This window comes from Oncorhynchus mykiss, chromosome 16, assembly GCF_057628025.1.
Source record: "Oncorhynchus mykiss isolate SJ-2025 chromosome 16, ASM5762802v1, whole genome shotgun sequence".
In the NCBI taxonomy this organism is placed as follows: Eukaryota; Metazoa; Chordata; class Actinopteri; order Salmoniformes; family Salmonidae; genus Oncorhynchus; species Oncorhynchus mykiss.
The window spans coordinates 18646714-18667118 of record NC_143037.1 but is presented as its reverse complement, the minus strand read 5'-3'; the positions used below and the strand labels follow the sequence as shown (position 1 = coordinate 18667118).

The 20405-nt window shown below is 41.4% G+C and overlaps 1 protein-coding gene across 3 annotated transcripts; it reads left to right on the top strand.

Annotated features, from left to right (window-relative positions):
• The first annotated feature begins 7777 nt into the window (after positions 1 to 7777).
• slc16a5a (solute carrier family 16 member 5a) lies at positions 7778 to 15977 on the top strand. Of its 3 annotated transcripts, none has more exons than XM_090202135.1 (5): positions 7778 to 7913; positions 9551 to 9646; positions 13088 to 13231; positions 13446 to 14276; positions 15209 to 15977. In XM_090202135.1, the coding sequence occupies exons 2-5, from the start codon at positions 9622 to 9624 to the stop codon at positions 15466 to 15468; spliced, it is 1260 nt and encodes a 419-aa protein (XP_090058261.1). In that variant the 5' UTR covers positions 7778 to 7913; positions 9551 to 9621; the 3' UTR covers positions 15469 to 15977. The 3 variants fall into 3 exon arrangements, with proteins under 3 accessions (XP_090058261.1, XP_036802296.2, XP_021420715.3); XM_036946401.2 differs by having other exon boundaries at positions 7779 to 7913; positions 9259 to 9646; XM_021565040.3 differs by lacking the exon at positions 7778 to 7913 and having other exon boundaries at positions 9136 to 9646.
• The last annotated feature ends 4428 nt before the right edge of the window (positions 15978 to 20405 follow it).

The following is a 20405-nucleotide window of genomic DNA, read 5'->3' as shown; positions in this document are numbered from 1 at the left end:
ATGCACTACAGATCTACCATTACATCATGTGTTAATTATTATTTTTTGCACTTTTGACAGGTAAATATTTATCCTAAAACTCTAATATTTAGCTAAGAAATGGCCTAATATCTAGCTAATATTTAGCTTCTTACTTTTAGCTACACATCACTTCTATTCTAGCTGTTCCCGTGCAAGGCAGGCTATAGGCTTCACAAGGCTCTCTGCAATAGACCATTCCAATAGGCTAGAAAAGCTATAGAACAGTAATTTTTCTCATTTTTATTCTAGGCCTAATAGCCTATTCAGGGAAAGAAGCAGGCTTGCTCTTGATAATTGCTGAATGTAAAACAGGCCTACAGCATAGAAAATGCATGTCGGGGAAAGTTGAGGAAAGAAGGTGCATCGGTGTGATCCCTTTTGGCCAGTTATGATCATATTGTTGCACAGGACATACAGAGAGATGAGCAAAGTGAAAAAGGAGACCCAAAGGAATTGGGAAAATGGAAGCCACTTGCAAACCACTTGAGCAGCGAGGCAATGACATGCTGTAAAATAATTGCTACATTTAAATAAGAGTTACTATATAATTTTTTATGAGGCCTACATGTACAGTACCGTAACAGTCAAAAGTTTGGACACACCTACACATTCTAGGGTTTTTCTATATTTTTACTATTTTCTACATTGTAGAATAATAGTGAAGACATCAAAACTATGAAATAACACATGAAATCATGTAGTAACCAAAAATGTGTTAAACAAATAAAATAAATTATATTTGAGATTATTCAAAGTAGCCACCCCTTGCCTTGATGACAGCTTTGCACACTCTTGGCATTCTCTTTTTTTGGTACCCTTCCCCAGATCTGTTCCTTCAACACAATCCTGTCTCTGAGCTCTATGGACAATTCCTTCGACCTCATGGCTTGGTTTTTGCTCTAAAATGAACTGTCAACTGTTGTAGAAACAGAGTTCAATTTCGAGTCTCTTCGCAAAGGGTCTGAATACTTATGTAAATAAGGTATCTGTTTTTTATAAATGTGCAAACTTTTCTAAAACCCTGTTTTCGCTTTGTCATTATGGGTTATTGTATGTAGATTGATGAGGGGAAAATGTATTTCATCCATTTTAGAATAAGGCTGTATTGGGGCCTCCCGAGTGGCGCAGCAGTCTAAGGCACTGCATTGCAGTGCTTGAGGCATCACCACAGACCCAGGGTCGATCCCAGGCTGTGTCACAACCGGCCGTGGTCAGGAGTCCCATAGGGCGGCGCACAATTGGCCCAGCGTCGTCCGGGTTAGGGGAGGGTTTGTATACTTGTCATCCAAGTTCTACTTTTGACTCATCTGTCCATAGAACATTCTTCCAAGCTAGTATCCAGGCGCTTCCAGGTGCTTTTTGGAAAACTTGAGTCAACTTTTTTGATGAGATGGGTCCCATTATGTCTGGAAAAAACCAAACACTGCATTCCACAGTAGAACCTCATAGTAATGGTCAAGCATGGTGGTGGTGGTAGTGTTATGATTTGGGGATGCTTTGCTGCCTCAGGATCTTGACGACTTGCCTTAATAAAAGGAACCATGAATTCTGCTCTGTATCAGAGAATTCTACAGGAGAATGTCAAATCAAATTGTATTAGTCCCATGCACCGAATACAACCGGTGTAGACCTTACAGTGAAATGCTTAATTACGAGCCCCTAACCAACCATGCAGTTTTTAAAAAATTAACCAATATGAGTAAGAATAACAAATATGAGTAAGAATAAGAAATAAAAGTAACTAGTAATTAACAATAGCGAGACTATACACAGAGTCACCGGTTAGTTGAGGTAATATGTACACGTAGGTAGAGTTATTAAAGTGACTATTGTTAGATGAATTTAGTTCTTGTGTTCATTAACCAATTCAATTAAAACACTCTGTCCGTTTCTAAGAATTTGTAAGATTCATATTTGCATAAAATGGACAGAGACCAGTCTCAAAATTAATCAATAGCGTTTATTTCCGAGAGCTCTGGTCATAATACCATGTACATTGGTTTATATACCTCACATTTCGTCATAAATGTCTCTCCTCCTCTCAGATACAATGGCAATATAATTCACAAGCCTTCTCACATTGTCTGCCACCTGTTAAACAATCTACTACAAGCCCAAGGTCTCTCCCCTCCCTGGGTGGGGACAGAATGTCCAGTAAGGAACACAGTATTCCAGCCGGTCTGACGATAGCTCCATTAGTTTCTAACAAGGAACAGAAAGTCCTTGTTCTAATTCTTGACTAAAACCACACACATTATATTCAGTATTATGATTATAATAAGATTCATACATTCATACAGTAACCGAGTAGTATTCTGTTTAGTTATATTTCTAAGCTAAATGTATACATCATTTAGTCATTATTCATAAAAATCCCATAACATACTATGCATAGATGATAACAGGGTAGCGGGAGGGGGGGGGGGGGGGGGGGGTGCAAATAGTCTGGGTAGCCATTTGATTAGATGTTCAGGACTCTTATGGCTTGGGGGTAGAAGCTGTTTAGAAGCAGAGAGAACAGTCTATGACTAGGGTGGCTGGAGTCTTTGACAATTGTTAGAGACTTCCTCTGACAGCGCCTGGTATAGAGGACCTGGATGGCAGCTGTAGAAGGTGCAGCTCTCAATGGTGCAGCTGTAGACCTTTTGAGGATCTGAGGACCCATGTCAAATCTTTTCAGTCTCCTGAGGGGGAATAAGTTTTGTCGTGCCCTCTTCATGACTGTTTTGGTGTGCTTGGACCATGTTAGTTTGTTGGTGATGTGGACACCAAGGAACTTGAATCTCTCAACCTGCTCCACTACAGACCCATCAATGACAATGCTGGTGTGCTCGGTCCTCTTTTTCCTGTTATCAGGCCATCCATCTGTGAGCTGAAGCGGAGCTGGGTCATGCAAAACAATGATCCAAAACACACAATCAAGTCTACATGAAAATGGTTAAAAAGCAATAGATTTGAAGTTTTGGAATGGCTAAGTCAAAGTCCAGACCTAATCTCAATTGAGATGTAGCAGGACTTGAAATGAGCAGTTCATGCTTGAAAACCTACAAAAGTACCTGAGTTACAGCAGTTCTGCATGCAAAAGTGGGCCAAAATTCTTCCACAGGGATGTGAGAGACTGATCAACAAATACAAACAAATGACCTTGACAATTTATTGTTAAAATGAGAGGCCGCCTGGATCTTTTATTTAAAGACCCTTGCTCCTTTCGGTCTCAATGTAGAGTTCGATCTGAAGCCATTCTTGTGATTCTTGTGTTTTTGCTATCTGTTGTAAATAATGTTTGTAGGCCTATGTAGCCAAATTGTATCTTTGATTGTATGTTATCCATTCATGCTTTTTTATATGCCCTATTTATATCTGTAAATCAACCAATGAAATTAAGCCACAGCTGGCCATGATTACAGACACCTGTGTTCTTTCAAACTACAGTGCCTTGCGAAAGTATTCGGCCCCCTTGAACTTTGCGACCTTTTGCCACATTTCAGGCTTCAAACATAAAGATATAAAACTCTATTTTTTTGTGAAGAATCAACAACAAGTGGGACACAATCATGAAGTGGAACGAAATTTTTGGATATTTCAAACTTTTTTAACAAATCAAAAACTGAAAAATTGGGCGTGCAAAATTATTCAGCCCCTTAAGTTAATACTTTGTAGCGCCACCTTTTGCTGCGATTACAGCTGTAAGTCGCTTGGGGTATGTCTCTATCAGTTTTGCACATCGAGAGACTGACATTTTTTCCCATTCCTCCTTGCAAAACAGCTCGAGCTCAGTGAGGTTGGATGGAGAGCATTTGTGAACAGCAGTTTTCAGTTCTTTCCACAGATTCTCGATTGGATTCAGGTCTGGACTTTGACTTGGCCATTCTAACACCTGGATATGTTTATTTTTGAACCATTCCATTGTAGATTTTGCTTTATGTTTTGGATCATTGTCTTGTTGGAAGACAAATCTCCGTCCCAGTCGCAGGTCTTTTGCAGACTCCATCAGGTTTTCTTCCAGAATGGTCCTGTATTTGGCTCCATCCATCTTCCCATCAATTTTAACCATCTTCCCTGTCCCTGCTGAAGAAAAGCAGGCCCAAACCATGATGCTGCCACCACCATGTTTGACAGTGGGGATGGTGTGTTCAGCTGTGTTGCTTTTACGCCAAACATAACGTTTTGCATTGTTGCCAAAAAGTTCAATTTTGGTTTCATCTGACCAGAGCACCTTCTTCCACATGTTTGGTGTGTCTCGCAGGTGGCTTGTGGCAAACTTTAAACGACATTTTTTATGGATATCTTTAAGAAATGGCTTTCTTCTTGCCACTCTTCCATAAAGGCCAGATTTGTGCAATATACGACTGATTGTTGTCCTGTGGACAGAGTCTCCCACCTCAGCTGTAGATCTCTGCAGTTCATCCAGAGTGATCATGGGCCACTTGGCTGCATCTCTGATCAGTCTTCTCCTTGTATGAGCTGAAAGTTTAGAGGGACGGCCAGGTCTTGGTAGATTTGCAGTGGTCTGATACTCCTTCCATTTCAATATTATCGCTTGCACAGTGCTCCTTGGGATGTTTAAAGCTTGGGAAATCTTTTTGTATCCAAATCCGGCTTTAAACTTCTTCACAAAAGTATCTCGGACCTGCCTGGTGTGTTCCTTGTTCTTCATGATGCTCTCTGCGCTTTTAACGGACCTCTGAGACTATCACAGTGCAGGTGCATTTATACGGAGACTTGATTACACACAGGTGGATTGTATTTATCATCATTAGTCATTTAGGTCAACATTGGATCATTCAGAGATCCTCACTGAACTTCTGGAGAGAGTTTGCTGCACTGAAAGTAAAGGGGCTGAATAATTTTGCACGCCCAATTTTTCAGTTTTTGATTTGTTAAAAAAGTTTGAAATATCCAATAAATGTCGTTCCACTTCATGATTGTGTCCCACTTGTTGTTGATTCTTCACAATAAAATACAGTTTTATATCTTTATGTTTGAAGCCTGAAATGTGGCAAAAGGTCGCAAAGTTCAAGGGGGCCGAATACTTTTGCAAGGCACTGTACATACAACTGGTGAACCACAGTGTTTGTCATTATACCTTGATAAAGACAGCTTGGCTGTCGAAATGTTGGTTATAAAATTATTGCATCTGAGGCCATGGAGTGTGCGGCTCTCCTTTTCAAGTGGTCTTGCGTTACTGCCTTATGAATAGGCAGTGTGCAGTAGGATGCATTGATCAGTTGATTGACAGGTGTTTGTTGGACTGTAGAACGATAAACATTTCCAACTTTCCTCGTGTGGATGCTCACCCACATTTTATAGTTATGTAGCCTATATCTTATCATTGTAGTTATTGGCTTAGTGGATGGCCCTTAACACAACTAACGTTATTATCAGAACAAGCCTACTAGTAGGTCTAGCTATAACGTTAGCAAACTTGAAATAAATAAATAATATTACACTTATACTCGTTTCCTTTACTTTAATACTCTATAAATTAAAGTGGAAGTCGAATCGATCACTTCCGTTGTTTGGCTGTTCCCATAGCAATGTTCAAAATGAGGTGGATATGTTACGAATTTGCGAAATGCATGATAAGTTACGAATTCTAGCTAGGAGGCTAACGTTAGCTAGGCTAGGGGGTAGGGCAGGGGTTCCCCAACATTTTTGGCCCATGACCCCTTTTTGATATCTGATTTAAAAAAAAACTTTTTTAAATTGGTGCTATGGAAGTCAAATGCAAAACGTTCTAACAGTATTTCCGATTGTATTCTTAACTCACCATCAGATACTTTCAATGTGGGGCTATAACAGTCAATTGCAAATTAGTCAGACTTAATTTCTCTCATCTCACCACCACTAATGAGGTGGGTGTGCTTGATGCAAGTCACATCGGCGCTTCTCAAAGTCAGGGGAGGAAATTGAAAAAAAATATATATTTGCTAGCTAACTAGATACGTTAGCTAACTAGCTAAGTTAGCTAGCTAAACAACTCCGTAGCCATACCTATGACAAAAAAATAGGGTAGGTTTTACAATAGATCTTTTGTATCTCGATTGAAAAAACCTCTTCTCTTTTTAGACGTAGATATTTCTAGCTATTAAACAGTAAATTACAACGTTACAACCAGCCACCACTTGGTTTACCAGCAAACGTTAGCACATGACTGGAGTTGGCTAGTTAGTTAGCCTGGCGCCAGCTAACTTTATGCGCCTCAGATTTGTAACTTGTTAGCTAGCAATGATGTGTAACATCAGCAACTGTAAATCATTTTACTAACTAGCTATGTAACATAATTGACAATGGTTGACATTGGTTATGATTGACTGTGGATGCATTTCAATCTCACAAAATTATACGCATGACGCAAAATAGGTTTGAATCCTATGTAAATAACAATTATAAACTGGGTGGTTCAGCCCTGAATGCTGATTGGCTGACAGCCGTGGTATATCAGACCATATACCACGGGTATGACAAAAGTTATTTTTACTGCTCTAATTATGTTGGTAACCAGTTTAAAATAGCAGTAAGGCACCTCGGGGGGTTGTGGTATTTGGCCAATATACCACTGCTAAGGGTTGTATCCAGGCACTCCACGTTGCATTGCGCATAAGAACAACCCTTAGACGTGGTATATTGGCCATATACCACAAACCTAATTGCTAGATGTTCTTTACCATTCGGCCATCAGATTTTTTGTGTACTATTCCAAATAGTTTGATGGAATAACCATTTTTAACTCCACTACATTAACACAACTGAACTGTTGTCCTGATTAAAGAAGCAATATCTGTAGCATCAGTATTTGTGGGTTTGATTACAGGCTCAAAATGGCCAGAAACAAATAACTTTCTTCTGAAACTCATCAGTCTATGTACTACTCCCTTCACAGAACAGCACCAAGAGTCCCCGACTGTATTTACAATGAAGGCCTATACCGGCCAAACCCAGATGTTGGGCCAACTGTGCACCACCCTATGCGACTCCCAATCACAGCCTGGATTTGAACCAAGTTGTCTGTAGTTACATAGACCACCGTGCCACTCGGGAGCCCATTAAGAAAATGACTGTAAAAATGGTTAAATCCCCTTGGTGCAAGCAGTAGACTCAGGCAAAAATACACCTTAACTCAGGGACTGTGAAGAGACACACAAAGGTACAGACACATGCATACATTGTGATATTGTTGTATGGTGGTATTAAACATTTTGTATTGTAGATATGTAATGGTGTAAATTATATGATGTACTGTTTTATTTGTAATGTAAGCGCTTTAATATGTTTGGACCCCAGGAAGAGTAGCTGTTGCCAAGGCAGCAGCTAATGGGATCCCTAATAAATACAAATACACTCCAACCCAAATCTATCACACCTGATTCTAATAATTAGCTGGTTGATAAACTAAACCAGGTTAGTTACAACTGGGGTTGGAGAGAACCTACAGGAGGGTAGCGCTCCAGGTACATGGTCTTAAACTGAGCTACATGGGCACCATTTTCACAGGCAGCCCAATTCTGATATTTGTTCCACTATTTGTTCTTTTTTTCAGAACTGATCTAGACCAATTAGTGAAAATATATCAGAATTAGCCTGCCTGTGTACACTCAGCCATAGTCCTGGTACACTAATGCTTTTGAGACCACATTAGGCTACACGACAGATTGGTCTGGATTAACAGTAACCTACCAATGGCCAAAAATGTGAGTGTCCGTAATGTAATTTGTGATAAACATCCATCAACGCTCGTACGTCCTGTCTCCTCCCACCCATAACACGATATGTTTGCTCCATGGCAGGGGCTAGGACTTACAACTGGCTTGTTTATGATGTGGTAGAGAGGGTAAAAATATTCGAAACGGAGTAGGCTAATGGTCGTCAGATATAATGAGTAGCCGCAAAAGGTAAGCAAATTGTGCTAACGTGTTAGTGTAAACAAGCTGATCTTGCTGATGGTCTACAGAAAACAAGTGATCTTGCTTGTTAAGTCAGTGTTTTTATTTTGAGACTGGATTTAAATTAAATGTAACCTATGTATTTTGACGTCAAGTATTTGAGCCACGACGATGATATTCAACAATAATAAGAGGGTAAACTATAGGGCAGGCAAACTTTTCTCACCATCGTAGCCTGTTATCTCGAGGAGCGTTGTCGTGCTGTTGCTGTACATAGATTCAAAGTAGCCGCTCTAGTAATTAGGAGTTCGGATGGATCGACGCCTGTCTTTCTTGGCCCGGATATCTCCAACAGTTAAGATTCCTAATATCAAATAAATTGACATTCCACGTGAGTGGGCTACTAGAGTGCCAAAGCGATTACAACGTATGACAACCAAATGTTACTGAACATTGAATTGGATTTTGCCGCCCAAATTGCATACACTGTACTTGTCTGCCGTCTTTGAAGAGTGGCTCACACACTGAGGCGTTCACATGGGATAAACTACAGCTAAATTACGTGCATCTCATTATGTCATTAATGTGCGCTTAAATGCGAATTAGAGGCCATGTTTGGACATCTTAAAGCCTAATTGCACTCATCATTCGAACGTGTCCCCTACGAAAAAAAGATAGCAGTCAGAGTGCAGTATACCAGCAGTCAGCAGCCAGAGTGCAGTATACCAGCAGCCAGAGTGCAGTATACCAGCAGCCAGAGTGCAGTATACCAGCAGCCAGAGTGCAGTATACCAGCAGCCAGAGTGCAGTATACCAGCAGTCACTGCATCCAAAATACCACTGTTGACTGCAGTTGACTGCAGTTAAATGCATTTTTACTGCAGTTTCACAACTGCAATCTTCTTTTTTTTGTAAGGAATACCACTAAACTAACAGATTACAGCCAGAAATCTAAACTGGAAAAGGTCTTGCACAGTAGGCCATTCATTTGAATTTTTTGACTTCATCAAGCACATGCAGATATGTTCCATATCCTATTCCCTTCCCCCTTCATTAACAGACACCAATAGTGGAAATCGGCCCTTACCTTCATACATACAGAATTACACTAAACCTAGGAAAAGTTAGTATTTTCCTATATATGAAGTGACAGCTGGCTAGTTTTTGCCACAAGCTATGCAAATTGTGTGTCTAAAGCTTTGATACAAACAAGACTACACAACATAGCCAGAGGACAAATCGGGTTGCTCATGTTTTTTTTCCCATCTATTAACCGTCATGTTCATTGCTGAGGAGACTGAGATGGAATATATTAGTGAGCGTCATTCACCATGGCAAACTACTGTACTACTAGGGCATTTCCATAGCATCTGAGCAGAGGATGAACCTGAGGAAAGGCAGCAAGGTGGCAGGGGACTGTGACAGCCTCCAGATGGAGAGCAAGACACCCGAGCAGACGCATAACATCGGGCAGAAGAATGGAGAGATCATGGAATCTGAAGAGGTGGAGAATGGCAAGTCTGAACCCATAGTTCCTGTGGCCATGGATGGGCCCGTCACTGCACCTGATGGGGGTTGGGGCTGGGTGGTGTTGGTGTCCACCATCCTGGTGCAAGCCCTGACTTTGGGCTTTTCCTCCTGCATAGGCATTTTCTACACGGACATACAGACAGAGTTCCAGGCCAGCAACCAAGAGACTTCCTGGGTGCCTTCAATAATGACATCAGTGCTTCATGCTGGAGGTATGGTAGTAGTCACATCCTAGTTTCCATAGATTTCCATAGATTCACCTTCTGATTTTAAGTAGGGCTTTTTCAGGGTTATTTTTGCAGTTACACATTCATATATGCTTGCAGGGAAATGTGCTCAAAGTAAGTTCAGTAATCACTGACAGTCTATTACAGTACAATACTTCCTTACTTTTTAAAACTCTTGAAGCAAATTGTCTAACCCACTCAGCATGTCATGATCATTCACTGTGTACACATTTGATTTACAGTGCCGAGGTTTGCAGTCTAATAATGACTGGTCAGATCAGACACACGCAGACAGACAGACACAAAAAGCATAGAAAAGGTGTACATTATGAGAGTCAACACATCCCCTGTTTGTTTATTTGATAAGTGGGATTTCAGGGGATGGTCTCTCACCCTTACATACACACACACACTAACGCTGTGTAGCGCCACATGAGCTGCCTTCGTTTGGTCAGCCACTCACAGGGGGTCTATTTCTGTTTGGGTTTCAAGCCCTAAACATCTGGGAAAGTTGTGTATGTCCACTGCCTTTGCGCAACAACAAAGAAATCAAAGATGAGCCAAAAGATAAACTGAGCGTGAACCAGTAAGCTGGTACATTACTTATTTCAATGGCCTTGCAACGTCAGGGTGTACTTGTCGTGACCTTACAGTTTGTACTACTTGTTGCGCTTCGGTTCCCTTAGGCGCAGCACTTGGCTCCACTAAGTATGATATTGAGTGCATTTTCAACCACTGTACTTAAGTACATTTAAAACCAGATGCTTTAAGACTTTTACTCAAGTAGTATTTTACTGGGTGATTTTTTTTACTTGAGTCATTTTCTATTAAGGTGTCTTTTTGCTTTTTACTCAAGTATGACAATTTTGTACTTTTTCCATATACCCACTTTTTTTGGTGGGCATTGCGTATACTCACTTCTTATCCCCATGATGCGTATCAAAATAGTTTTGAGGTATATGGTGTATCAAAATATATATACATGTGAGGTGATTATTTTAGAACTGTGTTTTCCCGCAAATTGCATTTTGGAACATTTGCGCGTAGGCCTACTGCCATGTGCACATAGCGGCGCTTAAAATGTGAAAAACATTTTAAGATAAACATTCTAAAATATATATATTAATATATATATATATATTTTAGAATATATTTTAGAATGTTTATCTTAAAATGTTTTTCACATTTTAAGCGCCGCTATGTGCACATGGCAGTAGGCCTACGCGCAAATGTTCCAAAATGCAATTTGCGGGAAAACACAGTTCTAAAATAATCACCTCACATGCAAGCGGTTTCATGGACAGAGATTAAAATATATCTTAGACATTTTAAAAGAGGTGAGATCTAAAGATGCAACAAATATCATATGACTAGGATGATGGCTTTGGCTGCTAGACAATGAAAGAACGTTTATTTTGTTGGATTTTGGCTATAGGCTACTTTAAAGCAAGGTAACACATGCCTTATAATATGAAGTAAAATGTCCAGGTTTCAAACAATTTAAAGGAACAGGAAAAATATAACTCTTCAGGTAGATGGAAAGGCTGTCCCTACTCAATTAAATGTTAACTAGCTCATCAACCTACACACGGGGCTGCAGGTAGCCTAGTGGTTAGAGCGTTGGGCCAGTCACCGAAAGGTTGCTAGATCGAATCCCCGAGCTGACAAGGTAAAAATCTGTCATTCTGCCCCTGAACAAGGCAGTTAACTCACTATTCCTAGGCCGTCATTGTAAATATGAATTTGTTCTTAACTGACTTGTTTAGTTAAATAAAAAACCCATAATGACAAAGCAAAAACAGTTTTGTTTTTTTAAATAGCCGATTTTATAAAAAATAAAACACTGAAATATTACATTTACATAAGTCTTCAGACCCTTTACTCAGTACTTTTGTTGAAGCGCCTTTGGCAGCAATTACAGCCTTGAGTATGACGCTACAAGCTTGGCACACCTGTATTTGGGGAGTTTCTCCCATTTCTTCTCTGCAGATCCTCTCAAGCTCTGTCAGGTTGGATGGGGAGCGTTGCTGCACAGCTATTTTCAGGTCTCTCCAAAGATGTTCGGTCAGGTTTCAGTCCGATATCTGGCTTTTCCAATCAAGAACATACAGAGACTTGTCGTGCAGCCACTCCTGTGTTGTCTTGGCTGGGTGATAAGGGTCATTGTCCTGTTGGAAGGTGAACCTTCCCAGTCTGAGATCCTGAGAGCTCTGGAGCAGGTTTTCATCAAGGATCTCTGTACTTTGCTCCGTTCGTCTTTCCCTCTATCCTGACTAGATTCCAAGTCCCTGCCGCTGAAAAACATCCCCAAAGCATGATGTTGCCACCACCATGCTTCACCGTAGGGATGTTGCCAGGTTTCCTCCAAACATGATGCTTTGCATTCAAGCCAAAGCGTTCAATCTTGGTTTCATCAGACCAGACAACCTTGTTTCTCATGGTCTGAGAGTCTTTAGGTGTCTTTTGACAAACTCCAAGCGGGCTGTCATGTGCCCTTTACTGAGGATTGGCATCAGTCTGGCCACTCTACCATAAAGGCCTTTAAGACACACACTAACCAAACAACAGTGCTATGTGCCGGCACAGTTGAATTGAAAGGTAACTACACTCAAATCATAAAAAAAGTGTGACTGAGAGCGAAAACCTCACACAAAATATGTCTGACTCAGTTGACAGTCTAATTTATCTCATTTATGTTTCAATAGTAAGCCTACTTCCACAGTACAGGTTGCCCTGACTGTGAAATACCAATATGGGATTTATAATTTGAGGTCATTCAGCGTGTATGTCACTGTTTCTCATAGCATTTTTCACACAGGGGTGCCTTTCCTTCACCGGGTGGGCCATTTGGGAAATTTTGGAACAAATTAGAGTATACCCACTTTTCCATGTACCACTACACCACTGCTTACTGGCATCTTACCTGGAACTCCATGTTTGTGCCAAAGCTTGATTGACTCCAATGCAATGAAAAACTGAATATAGACAAGGAGCCAATGAGACATGGTTGTCTTTAATGTTGAGTCTGGTGCACCCACTGCAATGACTGCTTCCACAGATTTCCTTCTAGTAAGCATAACAATGGGATAGGCTAAAATAAGAAGTGGGTGTGTGTGGGGCGGGATCTCGCAGAGCATTGACCCTTCTGTTTTCACTCAACAGCAGATCCTAGCAGTGAAACACAACCCAAACGTTGTTTGACTTACTAGAAGTCATTGTATCTCTTTAGGGTTGTGCTTGGGGTCCCATCTGGGGCAAAAGGCCCTGCACAAACCACCACTTTGTTGAAGATAAAGATAGCCATAGATGGCAGTTATGCTAAGATTGTTGGATTAGGGAAATTCCCTTGTACCTAAGGCTCTAAGTTTTACTGTACTTTCTTTGAGGTCTTTGTGTGTTTAACCAATAGCACGTCTCCTCCTTTAGGTCCATTCTGCAGTGTAATGGTGGAGAGGTTTGGTTGCCGGACGACGGTGATGGTGGGTGGGGTCCTGAGTGGTCTTGGAATGGCGGCCAGTTCATTTACCCACACCATCACTGAGCTCTACGTCACAGCTGGGGTTATTACAGGTCACTAACCTCCTAAAAAAATGGAATCACTCCACAAAGCAGTTAACCCCTAACAACAGATCTAGAATCAGATAACCCTACATCCCAATCTTTACCATCTTTATTTTTAGGGAAGGAAAAAAAAATCACACCCTGTATTAGTGGTTAGGGGCAACCTCTACCTTCTCCCATGCATTCAGCCATGTGCCTTATTCATTGTCTTCTCCTTTGACAGGACTTGGATTCTGCTTCAGCTTCCAGCCCGCAGTGACTATTCTTGGGCACTATTTTATGCGTCGGCGGGGTTTCGCCAACGCAATGTCGTCCACGGGCACTGCCCTGGGCCTGTGCACCCTGCCCCTCCTGGGAAACTACCTCCACACTGAGCTGGGCTGGCGGGGGAGCTTTCTGGTTCTGGGGGCCGTCCTGCTCAACTGCTGTGTGTGTGGAGCTGTGATGAGGCCTCTGTGGAGCCACAGACATCGTGGCCAGCCCCTGATGAACCACGGGCCTCTTCAGCCGGAGGAGGAAAAGCCAAAGGGGAGTATGAGGGCCTTGTGGGGTGGCCTGAAGGCCGCCTTGCACCATCACATGGCCTTTGACCTCTTATGTAACAACTTGCGTTACCGCGTGTTCTCTGTGGGCATCACTTGGATGATGCTTGGCTTCTTGGTGCCGCTGATCTACCTTGTGCCCTACGCCACGGCCCACGACATGGAGCAGAGCCGGGCCGCCCTCCTCCTCTCCATCCTGGGTATCGTCAACATCATGGTGCGGCCGTCCATTGGCCTGCTCTTCAGTCTGCCCTGGTTCAAGGGGCGCTACATCTATGTGTTCTCTGCTGCTGTGCTGATGAACGGACTGAGTAATAGTATCTGCTGTATCGATGCCAGCTTCCATGTGCTGCTGGTGTATGTGGTGACCTATGGCCTGTCCATGAGCGTGGTGGGCTCGCTGATGTTCACTGTCCTCATGGATACGTTGGATATGAGTCGCTTCCCCGCTGCCCTGGGCCTGCTCGCCATCATGGAGAGTGTCACGCTACTGATCGGGCCCCCGCTCGCAGGTACCGAACTCCCTGAGGTGTGTGTGTGTGTGTGTGTGTGTGTGCCTCCCTCCCCTACATGAAAACCAGGCGAGGAGATGTCCTATTCAATGATGAACACATTCATCAAGTAAGTGTTGTAGTGTAACTTGAAGTAGTGCTAGGCTTAAGACAGGCTGTGGTCAGAGGCAAGGAGCATATCCTGTTGCTTGGATTCCACGGACATCCAACCAATCATGTGTGTGTGCTCATGCCTGTTTGTGCATGTTGCGGGGGTCTTAAAGACAAACTTGAATAAGAATGGAATTTTCAGCTCCCTCTTTCCTGGGGAGGGGGCATTCCAGCTCAAATGTCAGGTATGCAACCTACTTCTGTCTGACTGCTTATGTAGTTGGTTGTGTTTCACTGTGCAATGGTAGAATCAAAGACGGCATAGTATGGAACTGCTTTTCCAATAGAAATCCCTGATCACACTTGCAGGCAATGTCATGGCGACGTTGGCCAGCTAAGCTCGTGCATAAACACATCATTGGATCTAACGGTCATCTTGCGCCGAACTGTGCATGTGCAGGCTGTCAAAATCAAAGGCACACCTTCGATATAGTTGTTTATGATGAAAATGGAAACGTGTCACTTTCACCAGGTTGGAGTAATAACATGTTCAACTGCTTAAGACATAGGCTCTAGTCTAGGTTGTGCCTTTTCCAAAATGAACAACTAAGGTAGAATGTTTCACTTCTCTCATTGAGTTCTCAAACCCCGGCCTGGTCTCCTTTACAAGCGTTTCCGGAAGTCATACGATGTTGCGCCTCTGGGTTTAAGAACTTCTGTGGTAATACTCTGTTATTGTTGTAGTTATTCCCTTATGTCATCATGAACTGTCTGTCATGCACTGCTGGGGCTTTACTCATGCTGATTGGCTCCTGATATTGTTGTTTATGTTGTTGTTACAGGAATCCTGGTGGACCGAACTGGGGAGTATTTCTATGTCTTCTTCGCCTGCAGTGCGACTGTTGCCTCATCAGCTGTATTCCTCATGGTGTCCTTCTACTGCCTGGACAGAAAGGGGCAGCAGGTGCCACCGCAGGTCTCCCCACCAAAGCTTGCCAGTGTTAACAATGTGGTCCCCCAGTGCCAGTACAGCAGTGTGCCCACCAAGGGGGACAAAGACAAGGCCTCAGACTCTGAGACTGGGGATGTCAGCTGCCTGTGAACAGCATCATTGTCCAAACACATACCCCAAACTCACAGATGTATATTTCCTATGATTTTGTGATTGTATACCCTGTGCTGCTGATCTTACAGTACAAGTGTATGATAATTGATATGATATCCCAATCTGTTAGCATCTGACACTCCAATTATAGTATACACACTCTTGCCTCTTGACTGTTAGAGTATTGGTGAGTGCAAATGGGTTGAGTATTTAATCCAATGGGTTCCTGCTAGGAGTGGATTATTCATTGCTATTACAGTCTGCATTGTTTATACGGACTAATACTGTTATTGGTGATCGAATACAGTACTTTTTCACACATTCCACAAACCTGTGCCTTTCCCCCTCACACCCTGTTACACATTCATCAATATCAAGTTGTTCAAGAAGACATACCTTAGGAATCCTTCCCCACCCTTCAACAACCAAGATTGTGAAAAAAAACAGATGTGCCTTGTACATGCAATCAATCAAAATAAACATTTAATATCTGTAGGCCTAATAAATGTCATATATATATATATATATACTACACCAGAAGAAACCTCAACTGAATGATGAGTACTGTAGGCCTACCAGTTTATTAAGATGGATATCATTGACTGAGTCAAGTTCTTTATCCCAAGAACTCTTGGATTTTTTGGGGGGCTAAACATTTCTTTATGATACTGTTCATGTCTTGTTCTTATGTTCATTGTGTAACAGAGTTATAGAACGATCAGTAGCTTACTGGTATGACTGAGAATGTCTTGTGTAAAAGTGCAGGAGTTACGAGGACATGGGTGCTATTCATTGTCAAAGATCTGAAGCAAGTACTGTAGGTGTTAGAGATTTGTTACTTCTCAACCTGCTCGTTTTTCAGGTATCATCAAGAAAAGATTACTCTAAGGAACATAGTCACATACAGTACCAGTCAAAAGTTTGGCCACAGCTACTCATTCCAGGGTTTTTCTTTATTTGAACAATTTTATACATTGTAGAATAATAGTGAAGACATCAAAACTATGAAATAACACATGTGCCATTTTTGGGGGGATGGCAGGTAGCCTAGCGTTTAGAGCGTTGGACCAGTAACTGAAAGGTTGCTGGATCGAATCCCTGTGCTGACAAGGTAAAAATCTGTTGTTCTGCCCCTGAACAAGGCAGTTAACCCACTGTTCCCCGGTAGGCCGTCATTGTAAATAAGAATTTGTAATTAATTAACTGCCTAGTTAAAAATGTTAAAGTAACCAAAAAAGTGTTAAACAAATCAAAATATATTTGAGATTTGACAATGACAGCTTGGCATTCTCTCAACCAGCTTCATGAGGTAGTCACCTGGAATGCATTTTAATTAACAGGTGTGCCTTGTTAAAAGGTCATTTGTGGAATGTCTTACCTTCTTAATGCGTTTGAGCCAATCAGTTGTGCTGTGACAAGGTAGGGGTGGTATACAGAACATAGCCCTATTTGGTAAAAGACCAAGTCCATATTATGACAAGAACAGCTCAAATAAGCAAAAACAAATGACAGTCCATCATTACTTTAAGACATGAAGGTTAGTCAATACGAAACATTTCAAGAACTTTGAAAGTTTCTTCAAGTGCAGTCGCAAAAACCATCAAGCGCTATGATGAAACTGGCTCTCATGAGTACCGTCACAGGAAAGGAAGACCGAGAATTGCCTCTGCTGCAGAGGATACATTCATTAGAGTTACCAGCCTCAAAAATTGCAGCCCAAGTAAATGCTTCACAGTTCAATTTTAAATGTTTTATTTAACCTTTTTTTAACTACAGTAGGCAAGTCAGTTAAGAACAAATTGTTATTTACAATAACGGCCTATTAACACACATCTCAACTAGAGGTCGACCGATTATGATTTTTCAACGCCGATACTGATACCAATTATTGGAGGACCAAAACAAAATGATACTGATTAATCGGGCAATTTTTTTTATTCATTTGTAATAATGACAATTACAACAATACTGAATGAACACTTATTTTAACTTAATATAATACATCAATCAAATCAATTTAGCCTCAAATAAATAATGAAACATGTTAAATTTGGTTTAAATCATGCAAAAACAAAGTGTTGGAGAAGAAAGTAAAAGTGCAATATGTGCCATGTAAGAAAGCTAACGTTTCAGTTCCTTGCTCAGAACATGAGAACATATGAAAGCTGGTGGTTCCTTTTAACATGAGTCTTCAATATTCCCAGGTAAGAAGTTTTAGGTTGTAGTTATTATCGGAATCATAGGACTATTTCTCTCTATACCATTTGTATTTCATTAACCTTTGACTATTGGATGTTCTTATAGGCACTTTAGTATTGCCAGTGTAACAGTATAGCTTCCGTCCCTCTCCTCGCTCCTACCTGGGCACGAACCAGGAACACAACGACAACAGCCAGCCTCGAAGCAGCGTTCCCCATCGCTCCACAAAAGCCGCGGCCCTTGCAAAGCTAGGGGAACAACCACTCCAAGTCTCAGAGCGAGTGATGTTTGAAACGCCATTAGCGCACACCCCGCTAACTAGCTAGCCATTTCACATCGGTTACACAAGCCTAATCTTGGGAGTTGATAGGCTTGAAGTCATAAACAGCTGCTGGCAAACGCACAAAAGTGCTGTTTGAATGAATGCTTACGAGCCTGCTGGTGCCTACCATCGCTCAGTCAGACTGCTCTATCAAATCATATACTTAGTTATAACATGATAACACATAGAAATACGAGCCTTAGGTCATTAATATGGTCGAATCCGGAAACTATCATCTCGAAAACAAGACTTTTATTCTTTCAATGAAATACGGAACCGTTCCTTATTTTTTCTAATGGGTGGCATCCATAAGTCTAAATATTCCTGTTACATTGCAGAACCTTTAATGTTATGTCATAATTACGTAAAATTCTGGCAAATTAGGCGGCCCAAACTGTTGCATATACACTGACTCTGCGTGCAATGAACGCAAGAGAAGTGACACAATTTCACCTGGTTAATATTGCCTGCTAACCTGGATTTCTTTTAGCTAAATATGCAGGTTTAAAAATATATACTTCTGTGTATTGATTTTAAGAAAGGCATTGATGTTTATGGTTAGGTACACATTGGAGCAACGATACGCACCGCATCGATTATATGCAACGCAGGACACGCTAGATAAACTAGTAATATCATCAACCATGTGTAGTTAACTAGTGATTATGATTGATTGATTGTTTTTTATAAGATAAGTTTAATGCTAGCTAGCAACTTACCTTGGCTTACTGCATTCACGTAACAAGCAGTCTCCTCGTGGAGTACAATGAGAGGCAGGTGGTTAGAGCGTTGGACAAGATAACTGTAAGGTTGCAAGATTGCATCCCCCGAGCTGACAAGGTAAAAATCTATCGTTCTGCCCCTGAACGAGGCAGTTAACCCACCGTTCCTAGGCCGTCATTGAAAATAAGAATGTGTTCTTAACTGACTTGCCTAGTTAAATATATATTAAATAAAGGTGTAAAAAAAAAAAATGTAATCGGCCAAATCGGTGTCCAAAAATACTGATTTCCGATTGTCGACCTCTAATCTCAACATCAACTGTTCAGAGGAGACTGCGTGAATCAGGGCTTCATGGTCGAATTTCTGCAACGAAACTACTACTAAAGGACACCAATAAGAAGAGACTTGCTTGGGCCAAGAAACACAAGCAATGGGGATTAGACCAGTGGAAATCTGTCCTTTGGTCTGATGAGTCCATATTTACGATTTTTGGTTCCAACCGCTGTGTCTTTGTGAGATGCAGAGTAGGGGAACAGATTATCTCTGCATGTGTGGTTCCCACCGTGAAGCACGGAGGAGGAGGTGTGTTGGTGTGGGGGTGTTTTGCTGATGATACTGCCAGTGATTTATTTAGAATTCAAGGCACACTTAACCAGCATGGTTACCACAGCATTTTGCAGCGATACGCCATCCCATCTGGTTTGAGCTTCGTGGGACTATCATTTGTTTTTCAACAGGATAATGACCCAACACTCCAGGCTGTGTAAGGGCTATTTGGCCAAGATGGAGTGTGATGGAGTGCTGTATCAGATGACCTCGCCTTCACAATCACCTGACCTCAACCCAATTGAGATGGTTTGGGAGGAGTTCAGTGCTCAGCATAACTCCTTCAAGACTGTTGGAAAAGCATTCCAGGTGAAGCTGGTTGAGAGAATGCCAAGTTTGTGCAAAGCTGTCATCAAGGCAAAGGGTGACTACTTTGAATAATCTCAAATGTAACATAGATTTTGATTTGTTGAAGACTTTTTTGGTGTTATTTCATAGTTTTTTTTTTTATCTTTGAATGAGTAGGTGTGTCCAAACTTTTGACTGGTACTGTATGTGGCAACCCTACTTTTTAGGCTATGGCATTTCTTACACACTGGCCCATTTATACTTGAGGCCCCCATTATTGGCCAAATAATTATAATTTTGCACAAAAAAACAACAACTTAGAAGGCCCACTAGGCAAAAATTGGACCAACCAATCTGCTATTTTCCAGAAATGCCAGATGGCCAGTCTGCCCCTGGCTATAGCTCCCTTGTCATGGAACGATTCCTAGGTATTTTTATAGAAAGGTCTATTGTGTCTTGCGCTGGGGCCAAATAGTTATTTATTTCATTTTATACAAATCATTATTTATATAAAATAATTGTGGAAATGATAAATGTCACTTTAAAAAACATAAGTAAAAAAAAAAAAAGAGCAAATAAGCTGTCGTTCGAGGTCAGAAAGGTAGGCTATCCCTTAATGTTCTGAGAACGGAGTGTTCCAATTTGACAAATGTTGTCATTGTATGACATGATGTGGCGACAGTGTAGTGTTGCCTGCCATGTTGCCTGCCAGTTCAAGCTGAAAATAAGGCGGAATAGTTTTTCAGCTGAACTCAAAGAGGAGAATCTCAATTGTATTTCCTTGATTCCTCGCGTC

Excerpts from the sequence above, each read along its gene's own strand:
- slc16a5a (XM_036946401.2), top strand. The coding sequence starts at position 9,286 with ATGAACCTGAGGAAAGGCAGCAAGGTGGCAGGGGACTGTGACAGCCTC. Across the intron at positions 13,232-13,445 it reads CACAGCTGGGGTTATTACAG|GACTTGGATTCTGCTTCAGC; the intron begins GTCACTAACCTC and ends CTCCTTTGACAG. Across the intron at positions 14,277-15,208 it reads GATCGGGCCCCCGCTCGCAG|GAATCCTGGTGGACCGAACT; the intron begins GTACCGAACTCC and ends TTGTTGTTACAG.